Here is a 20,243-nt window from a genome sequence, read left to right on the forward strand (position 1 = left end):
AAATTCACATGATTGTTTCCACTTTTTCTTATTACTGTACGGAGCGGCATTTCTGGATTCAATAGCCGCCTCCGCCAGCTCACACAGCGTCCTGAATCTGTTTGCAAATATGGTTTACTCGCGCGGAGCAGCCAGCCGGTCCTGTTCGTACTCCATGACGTAAAAGCCATCACAGTAATGACCCACAACCGGAATACATTTTTTATATCCACCACGATCAGAACAACAATCAAGTTGTTGGGCGGCCGTGGTGCAGCGGTAGGGCCGTCGACCCATGATCGTGAGATTGCAGGTATGATTCCCGCCTTGCACGCCCATGAGTCGAAGTGTCCTTGGGCAAGACACTGAACCCCACCTTGCCTCTGGTGGTAGGCGGGCGCCAGTGTTTGGCAGCAGAGTGGCCACCAGTGTGTGAATGTGTGAGTGAATGTGTGTGTGACTGGGTGAATGGGTCCGTGACTGTAAAGCGCTTTGTCCTTGTAGGAAGAAAGGCGCTACATAAGTATACGCCAACAATCAGCATAACCCACCTATCTGGGTCGGAAGGAAGTTTGATCGGAATGAGTTTGATCGGGTCAGAGTATTCCAAATAGTGCATTTACATGACGCATTTTTATTCTGATCAGGCTTTTATTCCGATTCCTTTTGTCCATGTAAATGCAGCTAATGCTTAGAGAACTCACTTCAATTGCTATAAAGGAATAATTCTTTGTTTTTGATACTTAACGAAAGTAATGAATTCTGACGGCTGCTACTGATCACATAACTGTCTGGTAATTTCATTTAACTAATGAGTATTTTTAAATTTTGAGTTCTTGCTGCAAAACTGTGAGATTCTTTGGTACCAAAATAAGTTCTCAACACAACATCAGGAGTTATGATGATACCAAGAACAGTCGACTTAAGGTCACCAAACTGCAGGAAACAATCATTTGTACATTAATCTTAAAATAACAATAAAAGAATAATCTCAAGTCATTTTGAGGAATCTGCAGCATTTGAAAAAATAAAGCATTGTTTGTCGTAGCTCTGCAAATGCTCCGTTCCATTACTGAAAAAATGTTTCTACAAAGCTCCTCATTGCTTCCAGCTGCTTCACAAAAGAGAAACAGGAAAAGACTGTGCAGAAGTAAATTTTGCCCATATAAGGGCCGGCGTTTGGGGGTGGGGGCCTGGGCTTGCTCCGGGGGGGGGCGGCGCTTTCTGGCTCCTCTCTCTCTGTGTGGGGGGGGGTGGTGCTGGGCCTGGGGTGTCGGCGCCTCCGGGGGTGGGGCCCCTGGGCTGGGTGGGCCTGGCCCCCTTGCTGGGGGGGGGGGGGGGGGGGGGGGGCGGGGGACAGCTGTTTGACCACCGGGGGACAGTCTATCAGCTGTCCCCAACTTACCCCCTTCCTCATATAACCTCATAATAGGGTGAGGGGGTGGGGGGCTTAGCCTGCGATGAGCCTTGGGGGGGGGGTTTACTAGGCAGTGGCCCCCCTCCTATGGTTGCCGTATGGAGTGGGCCCCCCCTCTTTCGGTTTAATTTGCACCTTAGACATGTAGGGCCCTTGGTAGGGGGGGTGCTTGGACATCACTGCCAGCAAACAGCGGATGTCCTCCTAGCACCCTACCCGCCAATTTTAACCGCACCTTAGACATTTAGGGCCCCTTGGTGGGGAGGGTGAGGGGACGTCACTGTGAGTAATCAGGAGATGTCCCCTTAGTGCCCTACCTGCCAATTTTAACTGCACCCCCCTTAGTACACACACCCCTCCCCCCTCAATATATACATCCCAACATAAACACACACACATGCACACACACACCATCTCAAACACACATACACGCACACACATTTTGCAAGGAAGGTGGGACCTGGGTCCATCTGTCCCCTGCCTCTTCCCTGGTGGGGGGTGCGGGCCCCTTTGCAACGGCGGCCGTGTCCCCGGGGTGCCGGCTTCCTGGGCCCGGCGGTGCTCTCTCCGCGCGGTGGGGGAGTTCACATTACATCTGAGCCGGGGGTGTCTGGTCCCTGGGGGGTGGGTTCTGGTCCTTGCTCCTGAGTGCTGGGCCCCGCCAAATTTCCAACTTTGGTCGAGCCTGGTCGGGCCATATTTATAACACCCCTTGTGGGCCCTCTTTTTTTCCCCGGGGTTCCCCCCTCCTGGGCGGGGGCGGCGGGCCCCCTGCCTCGCTCCTCCCTGGACCAACCGTGGGCCGGGCGGATGGCTGCCTGGAGTGCGGAGCGGGTCTCCCTTGGGGGGTCCTGGCTCGTACCTGGGGTTGGGGCGGGGGGATGCCCAGAACTCCTGGGTGGTGGTGGGGTGCTCGTTTGGGGCTGTGGGCGTCCTTCTCCGGTGGGGGTCTGCGTTGGGTTCTCCCGGCGCGGCGGGGGGGCTGCTCTCCTGGTTGGGCTGGGGCGGCGCTCTCTTTCCCTCCGTGCTTCCCTGGCCTCTGGCTCTGGGGGCCTTGCGGCGGCCCTGCTGGCCCTGGCCTGGGTGGCGGGCTTGGTCGCCCGGGCGGCGGTTGTTCCCTGCCGGTTCCCGTGTGGCGTTGGAGGGATTCCGGCTGCCGCTGCTGCTGCGGTGGGGGTCTTGGGGTGGGGATGGCTGGGCACTCTCCCTCCTTCTTTTCACGTTCCACCATCCATTTTAGAAGAACATAAAACCTCACCTGAGCACTGGTGTTAGCTCACCTTTGCACTAATAGCTTGCATGACTGAATGACTGAAATATTTCACACTAGTTGGTTTTAAGGCATAAGTATGCGTGTGAACACTATCTGTTTTGTGTACATGTCGACAGGTGGACATTTTTGCAGCTAGCAGGTGTGTTTATAACATTTGAGTGTGTGTGTGGACGGGCCCCGCCCTTTTTGTACTGCATTTGAACCTTACCATAATGATTAACAACCAGTAAACTTGTTGCTGTATGCTGCTTCATGGTCTTATCCCCCTTCCCCTCCTATTATCACCCCCTACCCCCCCCCTCTCTCTAGCGTCCCTCTCTCTTCTTCCCCTCTTTCCTTTTCCGTCCGGTCCAACACCAAAGATTTTCAGACATGATTGAAATTAATAAAGTTTGGCCTCAATTACAAAAGGGGTTTATTCAGACATACCTTTGGTTTGTCAGAAGATTAATAACCCCTCTTGTTAAAGCAAAATATGTCCAACACAAGAGGCCCTCAGCTCTCGTCTGTCTGCCCAGCTGTTGGACAGGACAAGTTAAAAAAAAAAAAAAAAAAAAAATGTTGCCCATATAATATTTTGCATACTTCAAACCCTTTAATCTCTATCTTTTTATTGCTTATCTGCAGCTGAAATATAAATATCTACTGATTAGGAAAATACGTAGTGCATATTTTGTACGACTAATAGTTAAAGCTTTCACTTAATAACGCTCATGTCTTTTTGTTTTGGATTAAAGTGGACAAAGTAAAGTAAAAAGCATAGTCTTTCTTTTTAGAAACATTTTTGAAACTATGTGGCTACCTGCTCATTGACTTTAAACACATAAGTGGTGATTGAACTGGAAATTTATTTCACCATGCACCATAGATCTCAACAAAACTAAGGGTTAAGTTAAAAAAAAACTATTATAACACAGAGAGTACATGTTATTCAAAATAAAAAAGGTGAAAAGAATTGAGTCATTTTATTTGATTCCCCCTGATCTTTTTGGAGCAGCATTTCCAGCCGACTGTTCTAATCAAAACAGTATTCCCAATGTTTCCATGAGAGTTAAAAGTGACTTTGATCATTTATTAATATCTACAAGCTGTTGTTGTCAGAAAAATGCAAACGGTGTCGCTGTGGGATTTCCATCCAACACCTGTCTACTCTTCTTCGGTTCACTCTGACTGCACAGAATAACTGTCCCACCATGAGCCTTTGCCTAACAAGTGAGGTCTACAAATCAAGGCTGGAGCAGGCGAATGAGCTGAACACATTCAGCCTAAGGTTTTACTGCCGTCTTCGAAGAATGGCTCCCTGAGGACTTCCATGATAATAGCTCACACTATTGCTGAGGTCAAATACTCCTCTGAAACAGGATAGAAAGCCATGTCATCTTCTTCATTGGGATGCCCAATTAACTCATCTCACAGGCTGTAATTACAATTAAAAGGTAGCTGAAATGTGGATCTTACAAACATATTTATTTTAGCACAGGATATAAAGTCATCCAATTCACTGGCATCATACGGTTTTATTCTGAATACATTTGATTTGGTTCTTCATGCTACATAATTTAATTGAAATAATAATTTAACGCCTCTCCTACAAAAATAACAGGGAAAAGAAACAAGTGATTAGGAACTTTATTACCTCATATTCCAATGTTTTAAAAGACTACTCCTACTTTAACATTTATGAGGAGACATTCAAAAAATTAACAAAAAACTAATCACAGTGTAAGCAGTGTAGAAACTAAGAATGCAATGACTCACTTTCCCAACGATTTGATTCAAACCTTGATGATATTTGGGTCACGGCTTTGTTTCTTTTTGATGTATGATTTTTATTGTATTACATAACAACATCAAAAACTTAAAATTCAGAAAAATTGTTTTTTAAATTTGACAACAAGCAAGTAACAACAAAGAAAAACCTTTCAGTTGGCTTACACTGAGCCTGGTGTAATGTAATAAAATAATAAAGACCAAATTCTTAGCACAGTTATTTGAAATTTTCAACATAAACAACAGTCATATAGATGTAGAGATGCAACAATTCACTCTCAATTCGGTTTAATGGTATAACAAACTGTTTGGTTTTCAATCAAGAATAGTGGCATCTCTAAGAGAAACCCAATCATCATTAATTAACCAATTAAAAGGATTTCTATTCAGAAATAAATATTTTACAGCCAGTAAAGTGGTAACCCCCTTATTTTTTATGCCATCTGTTTTCTGTAACATGTAAAGAGTCTTCTTCTTTAGCATAGCTCGCTATACTCCTGTGTACACAAGTGCGTCTAGCCCACAGGTAAGTCCTGTGCTTCAAACCCCTTTTTATAGCGGAACCAGGGCAATAATAAAGAAGCATTTATCAGAGGAAACTGTGATGGAAACCTGAAAGTAATCAAGTGAGACAGGAACCGAGGGGCAAGTGTTTGGTATGGATCCATTTGGACTTTCTCCAAAAAACCTCCAATGAGCAAAGAGCTGGATGACTGTTAGTATCGGAAAATAAAAAGTTAGCGGTCCACCAATCATGTGTCTGAATTTTCTGACAGCAAATTAACTTTGCTTAGGAACACTTTGAAAAATCATTTTCAATTAATGTTTTTGCAGAAATTAACGTGATTACTAACAATTGTCAATAATGGCACAATAAAGTCCCACTCCGATCATCTTTTGATCTATTTTCAAAGTGTTCCCAGTGGTCTTTTAATTATGATAATGCTGTTTTTAGCATAAATTAATAAAACTAGGACATAGTTTCTGCAGAGCGGCGGGTTTCATTAGAAATTCACCTCCGGATTCTGAGCGGTACCGTTGGTGCGGAAAATTGATCATAAAGGAGACATGAATAATTGTGGTTTGTGCTCGGTCAGAATTGTTTAACACCAAGTTTTTCATTTATCAGAGTAAGATTTGTGAGATGTGCACCGCTTTGACATTTCGCACCAACCCTCTTCCAACTGTGAGTCCATGCGCTAGTGCTGGGTAGCAACAGTCTAGTGTGAATGCCATATGCCAAAGACAGTAATAAACATATTCTAAAACCCAGCTCTATTCCCCCTTTTCTTTGTGTTTTGATTTTTACATTTTTTCTGGATTTTAGGATAAAAATGTACATGTGTTCACAGTGGTGGAACATAGTTTGTTTTTTCATAGCTCTTAGCAGCAGTTGTGGGACGTGACAACAACCGCTGAGATGGCTGCTCACCACTTCCTCAGGGGATGGGTCAAAGGCGGAAAATAAATTTCACATGTTAAGATGTGACAACAAGTGGGGCTGTCACTTTCATACATACTGAAAGCCTAAGGGTTCTTAACCATACCTTGCTTCCATTTTTACAATTGCTTAAAGCTTTTGAGCAGATTTCAGAGAAGATGGACCTGGCAGGAGTGGAGTTAAGCGGCTCAAAACAGGAAACTGTGGTAACTTGTGAAATAAAAGCTGTAATATGTCTGCTGCTAAACGACTTGGACATGTAAGTAACAGGAGATTACAGCCTTGCCAGTAATTCTTTGACTCTATTTTTTGGTCCTCCAGGCACCGCTGTGCCGGAATCCAGCTGCACCTCACCCACAATTGTTAATCACGGCCACTCAAGTCAATTTGGGCCATCCCTTCAGAGGCGTTACATTACATTTGAGAAAAGGCCCAGAAGCACAGCCTCTTCTGGGCTGTGTTGATGGTACGTGTCGTGTCTTTTTCAGTGTTCAGCTGTGACCAAGCCACATCAATCTGCTCTGAAGAGATTAGGCTGGTATGAAGTCAGATACATGAGCAGCACTCACAATCTGGTCATTTTAAAATCAAACACCAGGAGTTGACTATGAACTTCTCTACAAAACAGAATGTGGAGCAAGCCTACAGTAAAGTTGGGATTTTTAGAATGGATAAAGGGGGCTCTTGAATTTACTATTTAAATAAATGGTTGAAAAATTAGCTGCTTACTTTTTGCTCTATATAAATATGGACCATAGAGTATAATTGTCTAATAAGTGAGACGGACTAAGTTGCAATGGCGCCTGATGGGACAAATCTACGGAGCCCTCCAGGTGCCAGTAGTTAAAAAAAAAATCGGATAAACTGTGCGCACGGATTACTAAACCGTGCGCACGGATTACTCAATTGTGCTCGTACTGTTGCACAATCGTGCGTGCGCACACATTGCATGTGCATGTCTCTGAGCAGAGCAGTCAGACTCGTATTTTAGTGTTTGCAGGATAAATGTTGTTAGCGCGTGTTGACCTAATCCTAACCCTTCTACCAGGTCAGTTCGGCCAAGATTGAAGCACTGGCCGCACAGATTTAAAAAACTATAAGCGATCATGCACTTAATAATAATCATAACAATAATAAAAGTCTGTTTATAAGATCATCTTACTCCGTTGTTTACAATGGAACTTGCAATTTCTTCTTCTATGGTCGTACCGTTTTTCATCCAGACCAATCACTATCTTACACGTCATCAACGTCCAGCCAATCACCAACGTACAGCCAATCAAATGTGACGTCATCATTAGTCACATCACTGATGACGTCACACTACTTTATCAGATTTTTTTTTAACCACTGGCACCTGGGGGGCTCCGTACAAAGAACACACTTTTACAAGCTCATCTGTCAAACTTGAGAGCTTAATGAGTCCTAATCGCGTTACAAAATAAAAGCCCCAGTGCGTGCATTCACTAAATAAAACTGACTGGAGAATTTAACTGGATGATAAAATTGTTTCATGTGTTTCAGGTCAAATTCCAAAAGGCCCCGGCTCTGCATGCAAAGGTCATGCCGTGGCTGATTTTAGGTCAACATTTGTACACCGATCCTCACAGGGAGTTTAGCACAAAATGAACGGTGCGAGAAGACATTAGTGTTAATAACGTTTGCAATAAACTTATTTCTAACATTTTTTGCACTTCTTGATGCTAAACATGATCGCTGTTTACTGTTGGTTTGGCAAATATCTCCTCAGACGAAGAAAAACATGAAATCAGAGCCAAATCTTCATTGGTTGTAGCAAAAGTTTATGTCATATATGTTAGGAATGCACGTTTTTAGATTTTTGCTCATTATCAAATAAACAAATCATTCATGTATTAAACGACATACGTACAACGCTTAACTATTAAAAATTTATTTTTCATGAATTAAACAGAATTGCTGCCTTGTTCCAATTAGATTTTAATCCCAAAGTGGATTTTTTTTTTTTTTTTGGGGGGGGGGGGGGGGGTTAAACTGGTTTTCAGTTAATGGAAAAAATGTTTTAAATAATAAATATCTGCTATTAATGTTGGCGACAATGGGAAATATTGTCATATGCAATTACAAGTTCAATATTGTGGTTCCCCACGCTAAAAACAGACACACACACAAAAACATGCAAAAAAAAGAGACACCAATTCAGCCATCCATCAAAACCAGTGTTACAGCAAAGCCAAATACCACAAAGCAAGTAAGCTGATTGAGGCACGCCAAATCTGTTTCACCAGCTTACATTCTTTCAAAATGGCCATCTCACTTCCAATATCACGGGCTTTTACTGTTCTTCATTCCCCTGGCTCAGACTGAGAGTTAGCAGGGCTTAGCTGGATGAAACACTCCAACAGCCCAGTTCTTCCCTGGAACCCACGGATATCTCTATTGCACAGACCCCCCCCCACAAACTCTCGTTACTTTATTAACTCGTTTCACATTATTTATTGTTTCATATCACAAAATTAGAATTGTCACCATGTAAACTTCAGCCATGTACAGTTTAAAAAAAGCAATCTGATCTACCAAACTGAGTTATAAAAAATATTTAACCCAAATAAAACCTTTTTAAAGGAGCAAACTGGACTAAAGAGTTTTACGTGCAGGAAACCTGCAGGAAGAGAATAATTGTCAATTGTTGGCTCGCTCTTTCAAATGTTTTAATAAACATGATACTAAAAGGTTTTCAGATAATGGATTTAACCCTGGACTTGTGGTAAAATGGTCTGTTTTTCTCTCACACACTACTTCTTTCTGCTGTGTTGTGTGAACAGCAAATATCCTGTTGGTCCGGGCTGCAGCCTGCTGGTGCTGCTCTATCTGCTCTGGGATCGATCCGGCTCCGAGCCGAAGCCGCCCATTCATCTCAGTGCCATAAATTGTGATTAGTGCTGACTACAGCACTGCAGGGCGATGGGCTGATAGGCCTGATAGCCTCAGAAAGGTTGGGTTGGACACTCAACAGGAAGGCAGCTGCCACAGTACACTGTGTTTCTTCCTTCCCATTTTCTACAGTTTGTTTTTCTTTTCTTTCACTGACAATTCTTAGTTGCTGTGTTTCTTCACTTTAAATTCTTATCGGCTCTACTGCCATTACACCCCTTTATCTTACCATCTCCAGCTGTATATTGAGCTAATTTCAAACTGTCTCTTTCTTTCTCTGCACTTTATCTCTCATTATTTCAAAACCTGACAAGTGCTGGTGTGCTGCACACAAACTACAGAGCAGAAGTCAAACTTAAATGCCACTGTTGTCACTTTTTGCCTTTTTTCGTATCCTGCAGGTTACATTGAAATGATGGGATCCACATACAGAGTGTCTCTGAGTAATGTGACCGCCTCCGTCAGCCAGTCTCTAAACTTGTCAGAAGTGAGTTCAGATTCAGGAACTTGACAGAAAGAGAGGGTAGAAAACAGAGAGCTGCTTTGTTTCAGGAAAAACGGCTTCCATTCATTCAAAATGGGTTATAAATAAAACTATTTTAGCAAAGTTTGCATGAGGAGACTGTACGATACAAAGTTCTTCACACCTTCTGTGCATCAAAACCTTGTAAAAGGAAAGTTATTAATATTTTGCTGGAAATACAGCCGGTGGGAAAGAAAAAATCAACATTTTGCTAATGCATTTCAGTTTTTGCTTATTCTTCATTACTAGAGTTACGAAGAAAAATAATATGAATAATAAATGTGTCGTTCAGTTAGAATGTCGTTAACTATTGGGGTGGTCTGACTCTCAGCTCCCAATGCTAAGGCCCTGGTGGAAATCCCAGCTGTGTGGAGTTTGCATGTCATCCTGCATGTGTGGGTTTCCAGAAATGTGTTTCACAGGTTAATTGAAAATTCTCTGTTGTTCCTTTGGTGTGAATGTGAGTGTGTGGAGTTGTGTGACCTTGCAGTGGACGCAAAACTGTTCAGGGTGAACCCTGCCTGTGCTCCACCGTAGATGGGATAGGCTCCAGTTGCCGTGTGACTTAATTGGAATTAGTGGGTATAAGAGATGGATGGGTGGATTGTATTCATTGTAAATTAACAGCCCCAAGAAAAAGTAAGAACATCTTATAAGTTTAAATTTGTTGTTTTCATCTATTAGTTAGTACATACTACTTTTATCCCGTGTAATAATTCTCAGCTATAAACACACTTTTGTTTTTACATCACCACTTTGGTTTCTTGTTTTGTTTTTATTTCTTTTTCTATATTGGATTTTATTCATATGCCATTTATGTTTCATCATGTTAGGTGAGGGGGGGTCAGAAGGGTTGAGGGCATTCAGTGTGTTTTTTTAATTTCAGTTTTAATAGTTTTGAGTCACTTTGTGTTAAAGTTGTTTGAAAAGTGATGGATAAATAAAGTTTGATTGGATCAATAGCCAGGTGCTTATGGCACAGATAAAGTAGAGGAGGCTTGCAATGTGGCATTAAGCCCCCTTGACCAATAGGAATGAAGGGATTCCAATAAAAGACTGATTCTTTTTCCTCTCTCCAAAAAAAGAATACATTTTCTCATTTAAACTAAACAATGATGTCGACATTAAAAGATGAACATTCACCCCAGAAGAATCACAGATTGAGCTCTTTATCAAACTGCCTTTAGTAACCTCTGTGTACAAGTGCATTGCACTAAACTCCACTGGTGGTACTTTTATTTTCAGCCCTGCTTAATCACAGAGCTACATGCTACTGTCTCAGCAGCTGGAGTGAACGACAGGAGCTTCTATGCAGCAGAGTGTGAAATGCTACAACAGGAAACAGGAATATCAATGACCGATGCTGGCTTTAGATAAACCAGATCATTAGGAAAGAAAAGAAAAAAGAACAAAAATGTTCATTTTTACAACCAACTTTAACTTGTATAAAAAAACAAAGAACCAAAACAAACTGATACAGTACATTTTTTTGTAAAAGTGCATAGAATGTGAAAACCTATGATGTTAAAGGACCGTAGTCGAGTTTACAGTGACAGCTGCAAAAAAAAAACTGTGATTCTTTTGTATAAAAACTAAATACACATTCCTGTAAAGCCTAAATCGTTTAGCGTTAGACAGTCCCTCTCTGCATAAACACAGAGGAAAAAATAACTGATATTGGATCAATATTCCCACAGATCAATGAGAACTGAACCACTGTGAGATCTTAGTGAGTGTCGGAGATGCTGACCTGCGTCTCCCGGACGTTCTCCACGGTGAAGTTGAACCAGACTCTGAAGCGAGGGTTGCAGGTGTCCGGCCGGATGAAGAGGTCAAACTCAAAATCATTGATGTAGTCAACGCGGCCCAAGTTTCCTGCGGACAAAACGAAGCCTTTTGCATTAGCATGTTGGTTATGATTGATTATCATTGTTACCATTTCTAAAAAGTCATCCAACAAAAGGTCAAAGCCTTGTTGAATGCTATTTTCACCAAGTAGATTACAGCTGATGCTCTTATCTGATCTAACATATCAGATAAGAGCATTACATATGAAACACATGTTGTCACATATGAAACACAATATTCACTCATATGAATTAAGCCCCTAGTCTTCCAAAGTGAATAATCAAATTAATCAACTGTAAAGTGTTCTGATTATTTCACCTCTTCTTAAAACAGCAGATTTTAGGACAAACTTTAAGCAAAATGAGCAGATAATTACATTACATTTAACTGAATTTTTAAAGTGCAATAACCCCGTATTTGAGACCAGAAAACTTTTTTATTATGCAAACTGTGACTTAAAAAACGTAATACAAACTATGCAGCTGCTCAAGAGTCCGGTTTGTTAGAAAACCGAGCAGACCACAAGCCTCAGCCTCCCGTACAACTCCACATCGGTACATCAGGGCGCTGTTGACCACCTGGTGACAGGTAACACCGCGGCAGCAGGAGCTGCACACAGCCACATGGCTGATTACAAACAGATGGCCGTTCTACCACAATGTCAAACCAGATCCCTCTCCTTATGCCAATGCATAGCTAATCCACACTTCAACTTGCTACACACACATACACTCCACTTAGTGTCACCTGATCGACCAGCAGCGTTATTTCATTACTCTACAGGAGTGAAAAAAAGTACTGAGGAAATAGAATGTCAAAGACAGTCAAACTCGCTACACCAAATTCACACCAACATATAAACCAGAACACAAAAAAAACTGATCGTGCAAAGAAAAAAAAACAGCTTTATTGAAAAAACAAATCTAAAAATAAGTCAGACAACATTGGCAGTGACAGAATATAAACTGATAGTCAAATATTAATAGCAATGTTTTGGTTATTTAACCTGTTTTAGGATAAGAAAAAAAACAGATTTAATTTTTCGAATGCATACTTCAACCTTTTTATTCATGTATTTATACATGTTATGTTTACTAACATGTTACCAACATCTAAATTCAAATATTTGTTATAAATATGTGTAGTTTACAAACTGAAGGGATAGTTTGTGAACTAAATATTTAATTTTATAAAATTAAAGATTTGTTTGCAGATTAAATATTTAGATCTGACCTTAATTTGCATTTCCATAACTAAATATTGTTTATAGATTGGTTTGGAGCGGAATATTTAGCTAAAAAACTAAATATTTAGCTAGCATGCAGATGAACTGGCCAATAAGCGGAAACAGCCTACCAAAATAAAAATAAAATAAAATAAAAACTGGGTTTTGCGCCATCGCTGATCTTTTTCTCGCCAGACATCATCCATGTGTGTCCTTGTGCTATGTTGATCAAGACATGTCCAACCTGCTGGCAGAAATCGCTGGACGAGCAGTTTATGGTCCGGGATGGTGATGGTAGTGGCACGCTTCTAGACTTTACAACAGTAAACAGTCCACCTCTGGCACCAGTCAAAAAAAATTTAAAAAGTCGCGATCAAATTGAGGGTGCCAGGGAGGCGGCAAGAATAGCCGTTAAAACAGTTCGTCCAATGGCCAGCAGATTGCATGGTCACCGGTTCAAGTACCGGCTGGGGGACCTGAAACAGAACATCAGTGGGGGACCTTTCTGTGTTGAGTTTGCATGTTCTCCCCATGCATGCGTGTGTTTTCTCCAGGGACTCCGGCTTCCTCCCACCGTCCAAGTACATGCTTAATAGGTTCAATGGTTACTCTAAATTAGGGGTCCCCAAATCCAGGCCTCAAGGGCCGGTGTCCTGCATGTTTTCAACCAACCTGCCATTGAAGCTCCTTATTGGCTAAACACACCTGATCCAGGTAATCAACAGCAGACAAAGCAGGATTTCTGGAAAACCAGCAGGAGGTCGTCTCTCGAGGCGGGATTTGGGGACCACTGCAAAGTGTCGATCGGTGTAAATGTGAGTGTGCGTGTGTGTGTGTGTGTGTGTGTGTGTGTGTGTGGGTGTGGGTGTGTGTGTGTGTGTGTGTGCGTGTGTGGGTGTGTGTGTGTGTGTGTGTATGTGTGTGTGACCCTGCGGCAGACTGGCCACCTGTCCAGGAGTCCCCTGCCTGGGATAGACTCCGGCAGCCCCGTGACCCCAAAAGGGGCAAAACGGAAGAAGATGAAAATGTACAGAGCTTTGTTCAATGTTATTTTTGTGTTAAAGTATGCTATAACTAAAGTTGATGATGATCATGATAAAATGAATTGATATTTTCTGTGCAAATTAATGTTTGTGCTTTAAAAAAGTTTATTAATTTCAATAAGCCAAGAAGAGGGTCTTTTTATAGGAGACATGGTCTACTATCACTTGCTTCTTACGTCCCTTTAACTCTTCACTTAAACACCAAAGGACATTCCTGTAACATGACCTGTTGTAAGTCACGAGGAATCTAACACAGGTATTCAGCACATGCATAAACCAGACATTTGCAGAGGTTATAGGAAGGATCAACCCAGCAACAGACAGTAGCCATGGGTGACTGGGTTATTGAGTCTGATCCTGGAGGGCCTGTCGTGAGGGATGGCCGCAGCCTCGAGGTTAGAATTACACGTTCAGCCTGCAGAACAGCAAGGATATGACACGCCATTGATCCCAGTTTTAATTTTATGGTTGCTACCTCTAGATTCAAACGGTTTGGTGGCTCAAAGCGTGACCCTTTTAATCAACCCTATATCATTTTGCATTTAGCTAACATTAAAGCGTGGTTGATTATTTCTGAAATGGTCATGCACAGCATTAAAGATAAACCAGACGATGATGACATTAATAATACTGAATATGTTTGGTATCTAAAAGACAAACACTAGACCAGATTTTTCCCCAGATGTTCCTTTTTTAATAGAACAGATGTTTCATACAAGAGTTTGTAATGAACTCTCTCCAAACACAAGACAATAATAATAATAATAACAATGATCTTGAGCTTTAAGATGCTTCCTAAATTCCTTCTCAGTATCAACTCTTCATACACTCGTCTTTACTTGTGTGTTGGCTGGTTATGATGTATACCCACTTGTAGCCTTAGGTAAGATTTAAAGCCTTAGTCACCTGTACAGGTGCTGTAACGCAGGTGTTTGGGTTGTCTGAGCCTGTGGATGGTAGTGAAGAGGAGTGAGCGCATCTTAAGAGGAGCACAGGTGTGTCTGGCAGTTCCCTAGATGCTAATATGGCCACTTCAAAGGGCGTCATGAAAATGGAACTATTGTCAGATGTGCGGTAAGTGTATGCTGTAGTAAGGTGCCCTCATGCCACACTAGTCGTTAATACTGTGCGCATACTGGCCACTTTGATGCCGCACAAACGCTGCATTCATGGGGTGTGCATCAGATACGTAATGGCCCGAAGGACGCCTGTAGGATGCTCAAACTGCAGGCGTCCTATGGGGACTCATGGATACTCAGGTGTCCGTAAGATGCCTGCAGTTTGTGTGTGCATCGTCAGCATCCTACGGGTCCTACGTAAGTGCCTGTAGGGTGCCCAAACAAACTACAACCTAATTGTTTGTAATTTGCTCATTTCAAGTCAGGCTGCGTGCACTTATTGTGTAAACAGCACTCACAAGCTCCTTGCACTAGATTTAGGGGGGGTTTGAAAAACTGAAAAATCCATTAGATACACCCTTACTTACCTTTGCACTTTGTATGTGTTCACTACGCCCTTTCGCCTGTAGCATGCCCGTAGAAAGGGTGTGTGAACTTTTTTGCGCTACGGGCTTGCCGTGCAGTCTACGACATTGATATTTTGTGTAAGCCACCTGCATGCCCCATACTGGTTTGACCATTATCTGTCATCAGGCAGACGGTATCCACCCATAAGGGCAGTTATGACTAAGGCTTTAGCTGCATGTAGGAATTAACAAATTAATTTCCAAGACAGAATAATATCTGCTTTTTATGAAGAACTTTACACATTATGTCCTTTAAGAGACTACCAAAAATCCATGACTTTCCCTGAATGTGTTCATCTTTCTTCCACTGTCTACTATGCTAACGATCATTGTCCGACTGGTCTTTCTCTTGATTAGTGAAGGTGGAAATCACCAAAGAGCGTTTCCTGGATACTGAAAGTGTTGGCACAATGCATATGTTACATGCATCATTACTCAGGGCTTTGAACAAGTACAGAGGGTGCAAACTAGTCAAGTGACAAGACAGTGTTTCACATACCGACTCCCTGAGTAGTAATGTATGTTTCCTGTTTGGTTTATATACATATATATATATATGTGTGTGTCTGTGCGTGCGTGCGTGCTTGTGTGCACATTTGTGACTGGGAGAGAGGAGAGTGCTGAAGAGCGAAAAGATACTGGCTAATGTAATCCCATTATGGAGGTACAAGAGGGAGCAGTCACAGTGCTCAGCCCACACAATGGGCCGTCCTGCAGCCTGTAGCTATCCACTGGATGGATGATTTCTGCCATGCAGATAGATCATCATACAGCAGCAGCAGGCCTGTTTGCCTCAGGCCTGAGGTGGAACTCACACACACAGCCAGCCATTAGGATAGTGATAGGCAGTTGTTTCAAAATGAAATCGGCCGTACACTTGCAATGCTTCCTACTTAGCAGACGCATAGGCTGTCACGCCATAAATCGTACAAATTTTACAGTCGCACACAGATTTTTAATGACACAATTTATCCATTATATGGACGAGACAGAATGCGTCAGCTGTAAATGTATTATGTTGTTTGTTTTACCCATGCCAAATTCAACAGCCTGTGGAGGATGCTTTGCTGTATGAACCGATCAAAGTAACTGTCTCTGTTCATCAGATAATCATGATGGAATCGAATGCAAGACTGTCTACTTCATTTCCATCTGCTAAACAAATATGGTCATTTATTAGGAAAATGAAAATCCTTAAGAATCTTTTAGACTAAAATGGTGACAGGTGCCCTTTACAGTGGAACACGATTGATGAGTGTTTTCATAGCCTGCTTTGGCTCATATTGAAGTAGTTTTTATGACAACTTTTTGCAGATTACATCTGCATTTGTAAATAGTTCTTAAAAGTAGATATCTAATCGTAAGTGCTGTCTAATAATGTGACAGAATGTAGACAAAGAAAGAAAAAAAAATAGACCAAGACATAGGAACCCAGAATTGTAGCCACAAGCTAGGGTCTCAGTGTGCCGGTCCCAAGCCCAGATAAATGCAGAGGCTTTTGTCAGAGAAGGGCATCCCATGTAACATTTTATGGTTTTGACAAACCAAATATGCAATTTTGACCTATGATATCCAGTGACCACCATCAGTGCTGTTAACTGACAGGTGCTGGTGGAATTGGGACTACTGTTGGTTGAAGAAGGAAGACTTGTTTGTAGGAATAGAGTGTTGGACTGAAATTAGGGACCTTGACTGTTGGAATACATTGGTGAAAGGTTGCTGAGTCTGGAGCTGCCAGGCAAGAGGTCTAGAGGAAGACCAAAGAGGAGGTTTATGGATGCAGAGAACGAAGACATGAAAGGTAGCTGGTGTTTGAGGAGAGGATGCAGAAGACATGATTAGATGGAGGAAGCTGATTCGCTATGGTGACCCCTGAAAGAAAAGGCCAAAAGGAAAAGAAGAAGAAGAAATAGGAACTCAGAAGCTTAGAGTTAAAGTAAAAAGGTTAAAAGGCTTAATGCTTATCATTAAAAAATATAGATGAGCACAGGAACCACAAACAAGCAGCAAGTCAGAACAACTACAAAACAAGGCATGTTAAACTAGGAGGATAATACATTAGAATTAGGATATTCCAGCGTGAAAAAGTGTAGATCTTCAAATCTTGGTCTAATTTCCTTTTTACTGTTAGAAGACTGCATATCAACTAATCAGAATAAGCAAAAATATAGAAGAAAAAATTCAGAAAAAAATTCAGGTTCAGAAAATGTTAAAATTATTTAGTTTGAGACGTATCTGTGAAGGAACTTGTTAATGCAGGATACCATGTAATGCCATTATCTGGTCAATGCCATACCAGTAAACGTTCTCAAAAAGGGTCACCTTAACTTGGTTTTCTAGGTTGAAGACATTTCGAGGCGTATTTGTGGTTGTGAGGCCCTACGTCAAGGTTTACCCCGCCTTTACCCCACTGCATGACCCCAAAATGAATTCAGTGGTTTCAGAATCGGTGGATGGATGTTTCAAGACAAAATATCTTAAAGGATTTAGTCTAGATAACACTTTTTAAAACGTTTCTGCGACCATCTAGAAACTTGTTGCTACATGCTGCTTCATGGTTTTACCCCCACTTTCTATAATCACTCTTCTATCCCCCTCTCTCCAACATCCCTCTCTCTTCTTCCCTCCTTTCCCTTTCCTTCTGGTCCAACACAAAAGATTTTCAATACGATTAAAATGAATAAAGATTGGCCTCGATTACAAAAGGGGTTTATTCAGACATACCTCTGATTTGTCTGAAGATTCAAAACCCCTGTTGTTTAAGTAAAATATGTCCAACACAAGAGGTCGTCAGCTCTCATCTGTTTGCTCAGCTGTTAAAAAATTAAAAACCAAATAAAAAACCTTTCTGAGAATTTGAGTTGAAGTGCAATAAAAAGTTAAAGTTAAAGGCCCATTATCTGTCACATACGGAGCCCGTGTCCTGACATTAAGATATAAAAATATATCTTGTTCCCACAGATTAATATCTTGTTCCCACAGGTTATTATGTCGTTCGCACGAAATACTATTCCGTTCCCACAAGATAATATTGCGTTCCCTCAAAATACTATTCCGTTCCCTCGAAATGATTAACTCGTGCGAACGCAATAATTATGTCGTTCGAACGCAATAATTAATCCGTGCGAACGCAGTAATTATTCACGTCATAAGTCATTCACGCGGATATGCTCTCTGTACGCCGGCAAAACTAAGCCGCTTTCAGGGGTAACTTCCGTGTCTCTGTGACCCATATTCGCTCAAAAAAGGAACATGAAAAACAAAAATGATCACTTTAATACTGTCTCAATGAATATAAGAAAAATATCAAAAGATTTATGATAACTAGGCTGCTTTGTCATACGATAGCTCCTGCTAGGCTACCACTACCTCCGCCGCAGAACTCTTTGATGTATGCCGGCATTTGGGCAACTGGCTGGTCTGTTGACAGACAGACAGCTGATATTGTAGTTTAGGGTCGAATAGGAATAATAATATTCAGGACTTGTCTTTTATTAACTTTAGCAGTCAGTTGCTTTACATTCGAAGGCTATAAGGATACATGCTAACTGACTAGCCGATCATTGATCCTGTTATTAATTTACGACATAGATTTACAGCAGATACCTTCACATTTCTGTCTGTGTGTGTCTCATTACATTGCATTGAAGACACGGAGGATGTTTAGAGAACAGATTTATTTATTTTAAAAAGCACAGAAGCATCCATCGTATTCAGGTTCACATCATCTGGTACGCCCTCCGGTCATCTTGCTGCAAAAGCTGCTTCCTGCCTCTACTTCCGTGTCTCTGTGAGCATTCAATAGGGGTAAAAATAAAAGCAAGAATGGTCGATCTGTTATCGTCTCGATGAAAATCTGAAAAATATCATATTAAGCTGGCTGCTTCGCCTAAAGCACTTACCTTTAGCTCGTAGCATAACAACAATAGCAGTACGTCACGTTTCCCAGCATGTTCAGCGGCCAATACATTCCTATTCGACCCTAAACTACAATATCAGCTGTCTGACAACAGACCAGCCAGTTGCCCAAATGCCGGCATACATCAAAGAGCTCTGCGGCGGCGCTAGTAGTAGCCTAGCAGGAGCTATCGTATGACAAAGCAGCCTAGTTATCATAAATCTTTTGATATTTTTCTTATATTCATTGAGAGAGTATTAAAGTGATCATTTTTGTTTTTCATGTTCCTTTTTTGAACGAATATGGGTCACAGAGACACGGAAGTTACCGCTGAAAGCGGCTTAGTTTTGCCGGCGTACAGAGAGCATATCCACGTGTATGACTTATGACGTGAATAATTACTGCGTTCGAACGGATTAATTATTGCGTTCGAACGACATAATTATTGCGTTCGCACGAATTAATCATTTCGAGGGAACGGAATAGTATTTTGAGGGAACGGAATAGTATTTTGAGGGAACGAAATAGTATCTTGTGGGAACGGAATAGTATTTCGTGCGAACGACATAATAACCTGTGGGAACAAGATATTAATCTGTGGGAACAATATATATTTTTATATCTTAATGTCAGGACACGGGCTCCGTAGTCACACACCTCGGTGTGTGAAATTTGTTCTCCGCATTTGACCCATCACTTGTGGGAGCAGTGAGCTGCAGACACAGCCCCGCTCGACGATCATTTGTTGGATTAACCCCCCAATCCAACCCCTTAATTGTGAGTGTCAAGCAGGGAGGCATTGGGTCCCATTTTTAAAGTCTTTGGTATGACTCGGCCTGGACAGTGCCAACTCCAAAAGTTGGCATTCCCGCATTTCACAATTAAAAAAGAAAAGCTCACAGAACTTTATCACAGTAATGAACTGCAACTTAGATATATAGGTACAGACAACTCGATAAATAATGTTGAAGTGTACAGCCACATTTAACTTCTTAAAAAGAAAAATCTTGTATTTTTACCCTGTATCTACTACCCTGTATCTACTTTCTTGAAAGAAACTAAACTTTCCAAACATTTGTGAACTAGAAATAAGTCTTTGGATCTATAAAATCGAAACAAAACAAAAAAAAAAAAAGAAAAACAGTTCTGCCTCGGTTTCATGTCCACCCAGTGGCAACAATTTTTCTGACTTTCTGACTTTTCTGAATTAAGCTATTAAACTGCAAGTCCTGGAATAGACTGTATAAAAACTGGGCCAGCAAAATTTTCACAAACAGACACCCACATAAAATATGATATGCAATCATTTGTTCTGGCTTAGAACAGACTGCAGCAGTGTTAAAAAATAAATAAATAAATAAAAGCCAAAAGATTACAAAGACTTCCTC

General features: G+C 41.5%; 1 protein-coding gene across 3 annotated transcripts in view; it reads right to left on the reverse strand.

Annotated features, from left to right (window-relative positions):
• The window catches only part of agbl4 (AGBL carboxypeptidase 4), a 426,145-nt gene that overhangs the window by 388,635 nt on the left and 17,267 nt on the right, over window positions 1-20,243 (reverse strand). For all 3 annotated transcript variants that reach the window (XM_078946347.1, XM_078946349.1, XM_078946348.1), the window contains exon 3: window positions 11,067-11,191. In XM_078946347.1, coding sequence (XP_078802473.1) covers window positions 11,067-11,191 — 125 coding nt within the window. The remainder of the gene's footprint in view (window positions 1-11,066; window positions 11,192-20,243) is intronic.

The sequence above is a fragment of the Oryzias latipes genome, chromosome 4 (assembly GCF_053564925.1).
Source record: "Oryzias latipes strain Hd-rR chromosome 4, Olatipes_Hd-rR_3.1".
Lineage (NCBI taxonomy): Eukaryota > Metazoa > Chordata > Actinopteri > Beloniformes > Adrianichthyidae > Oryzias > Oryzias latipes.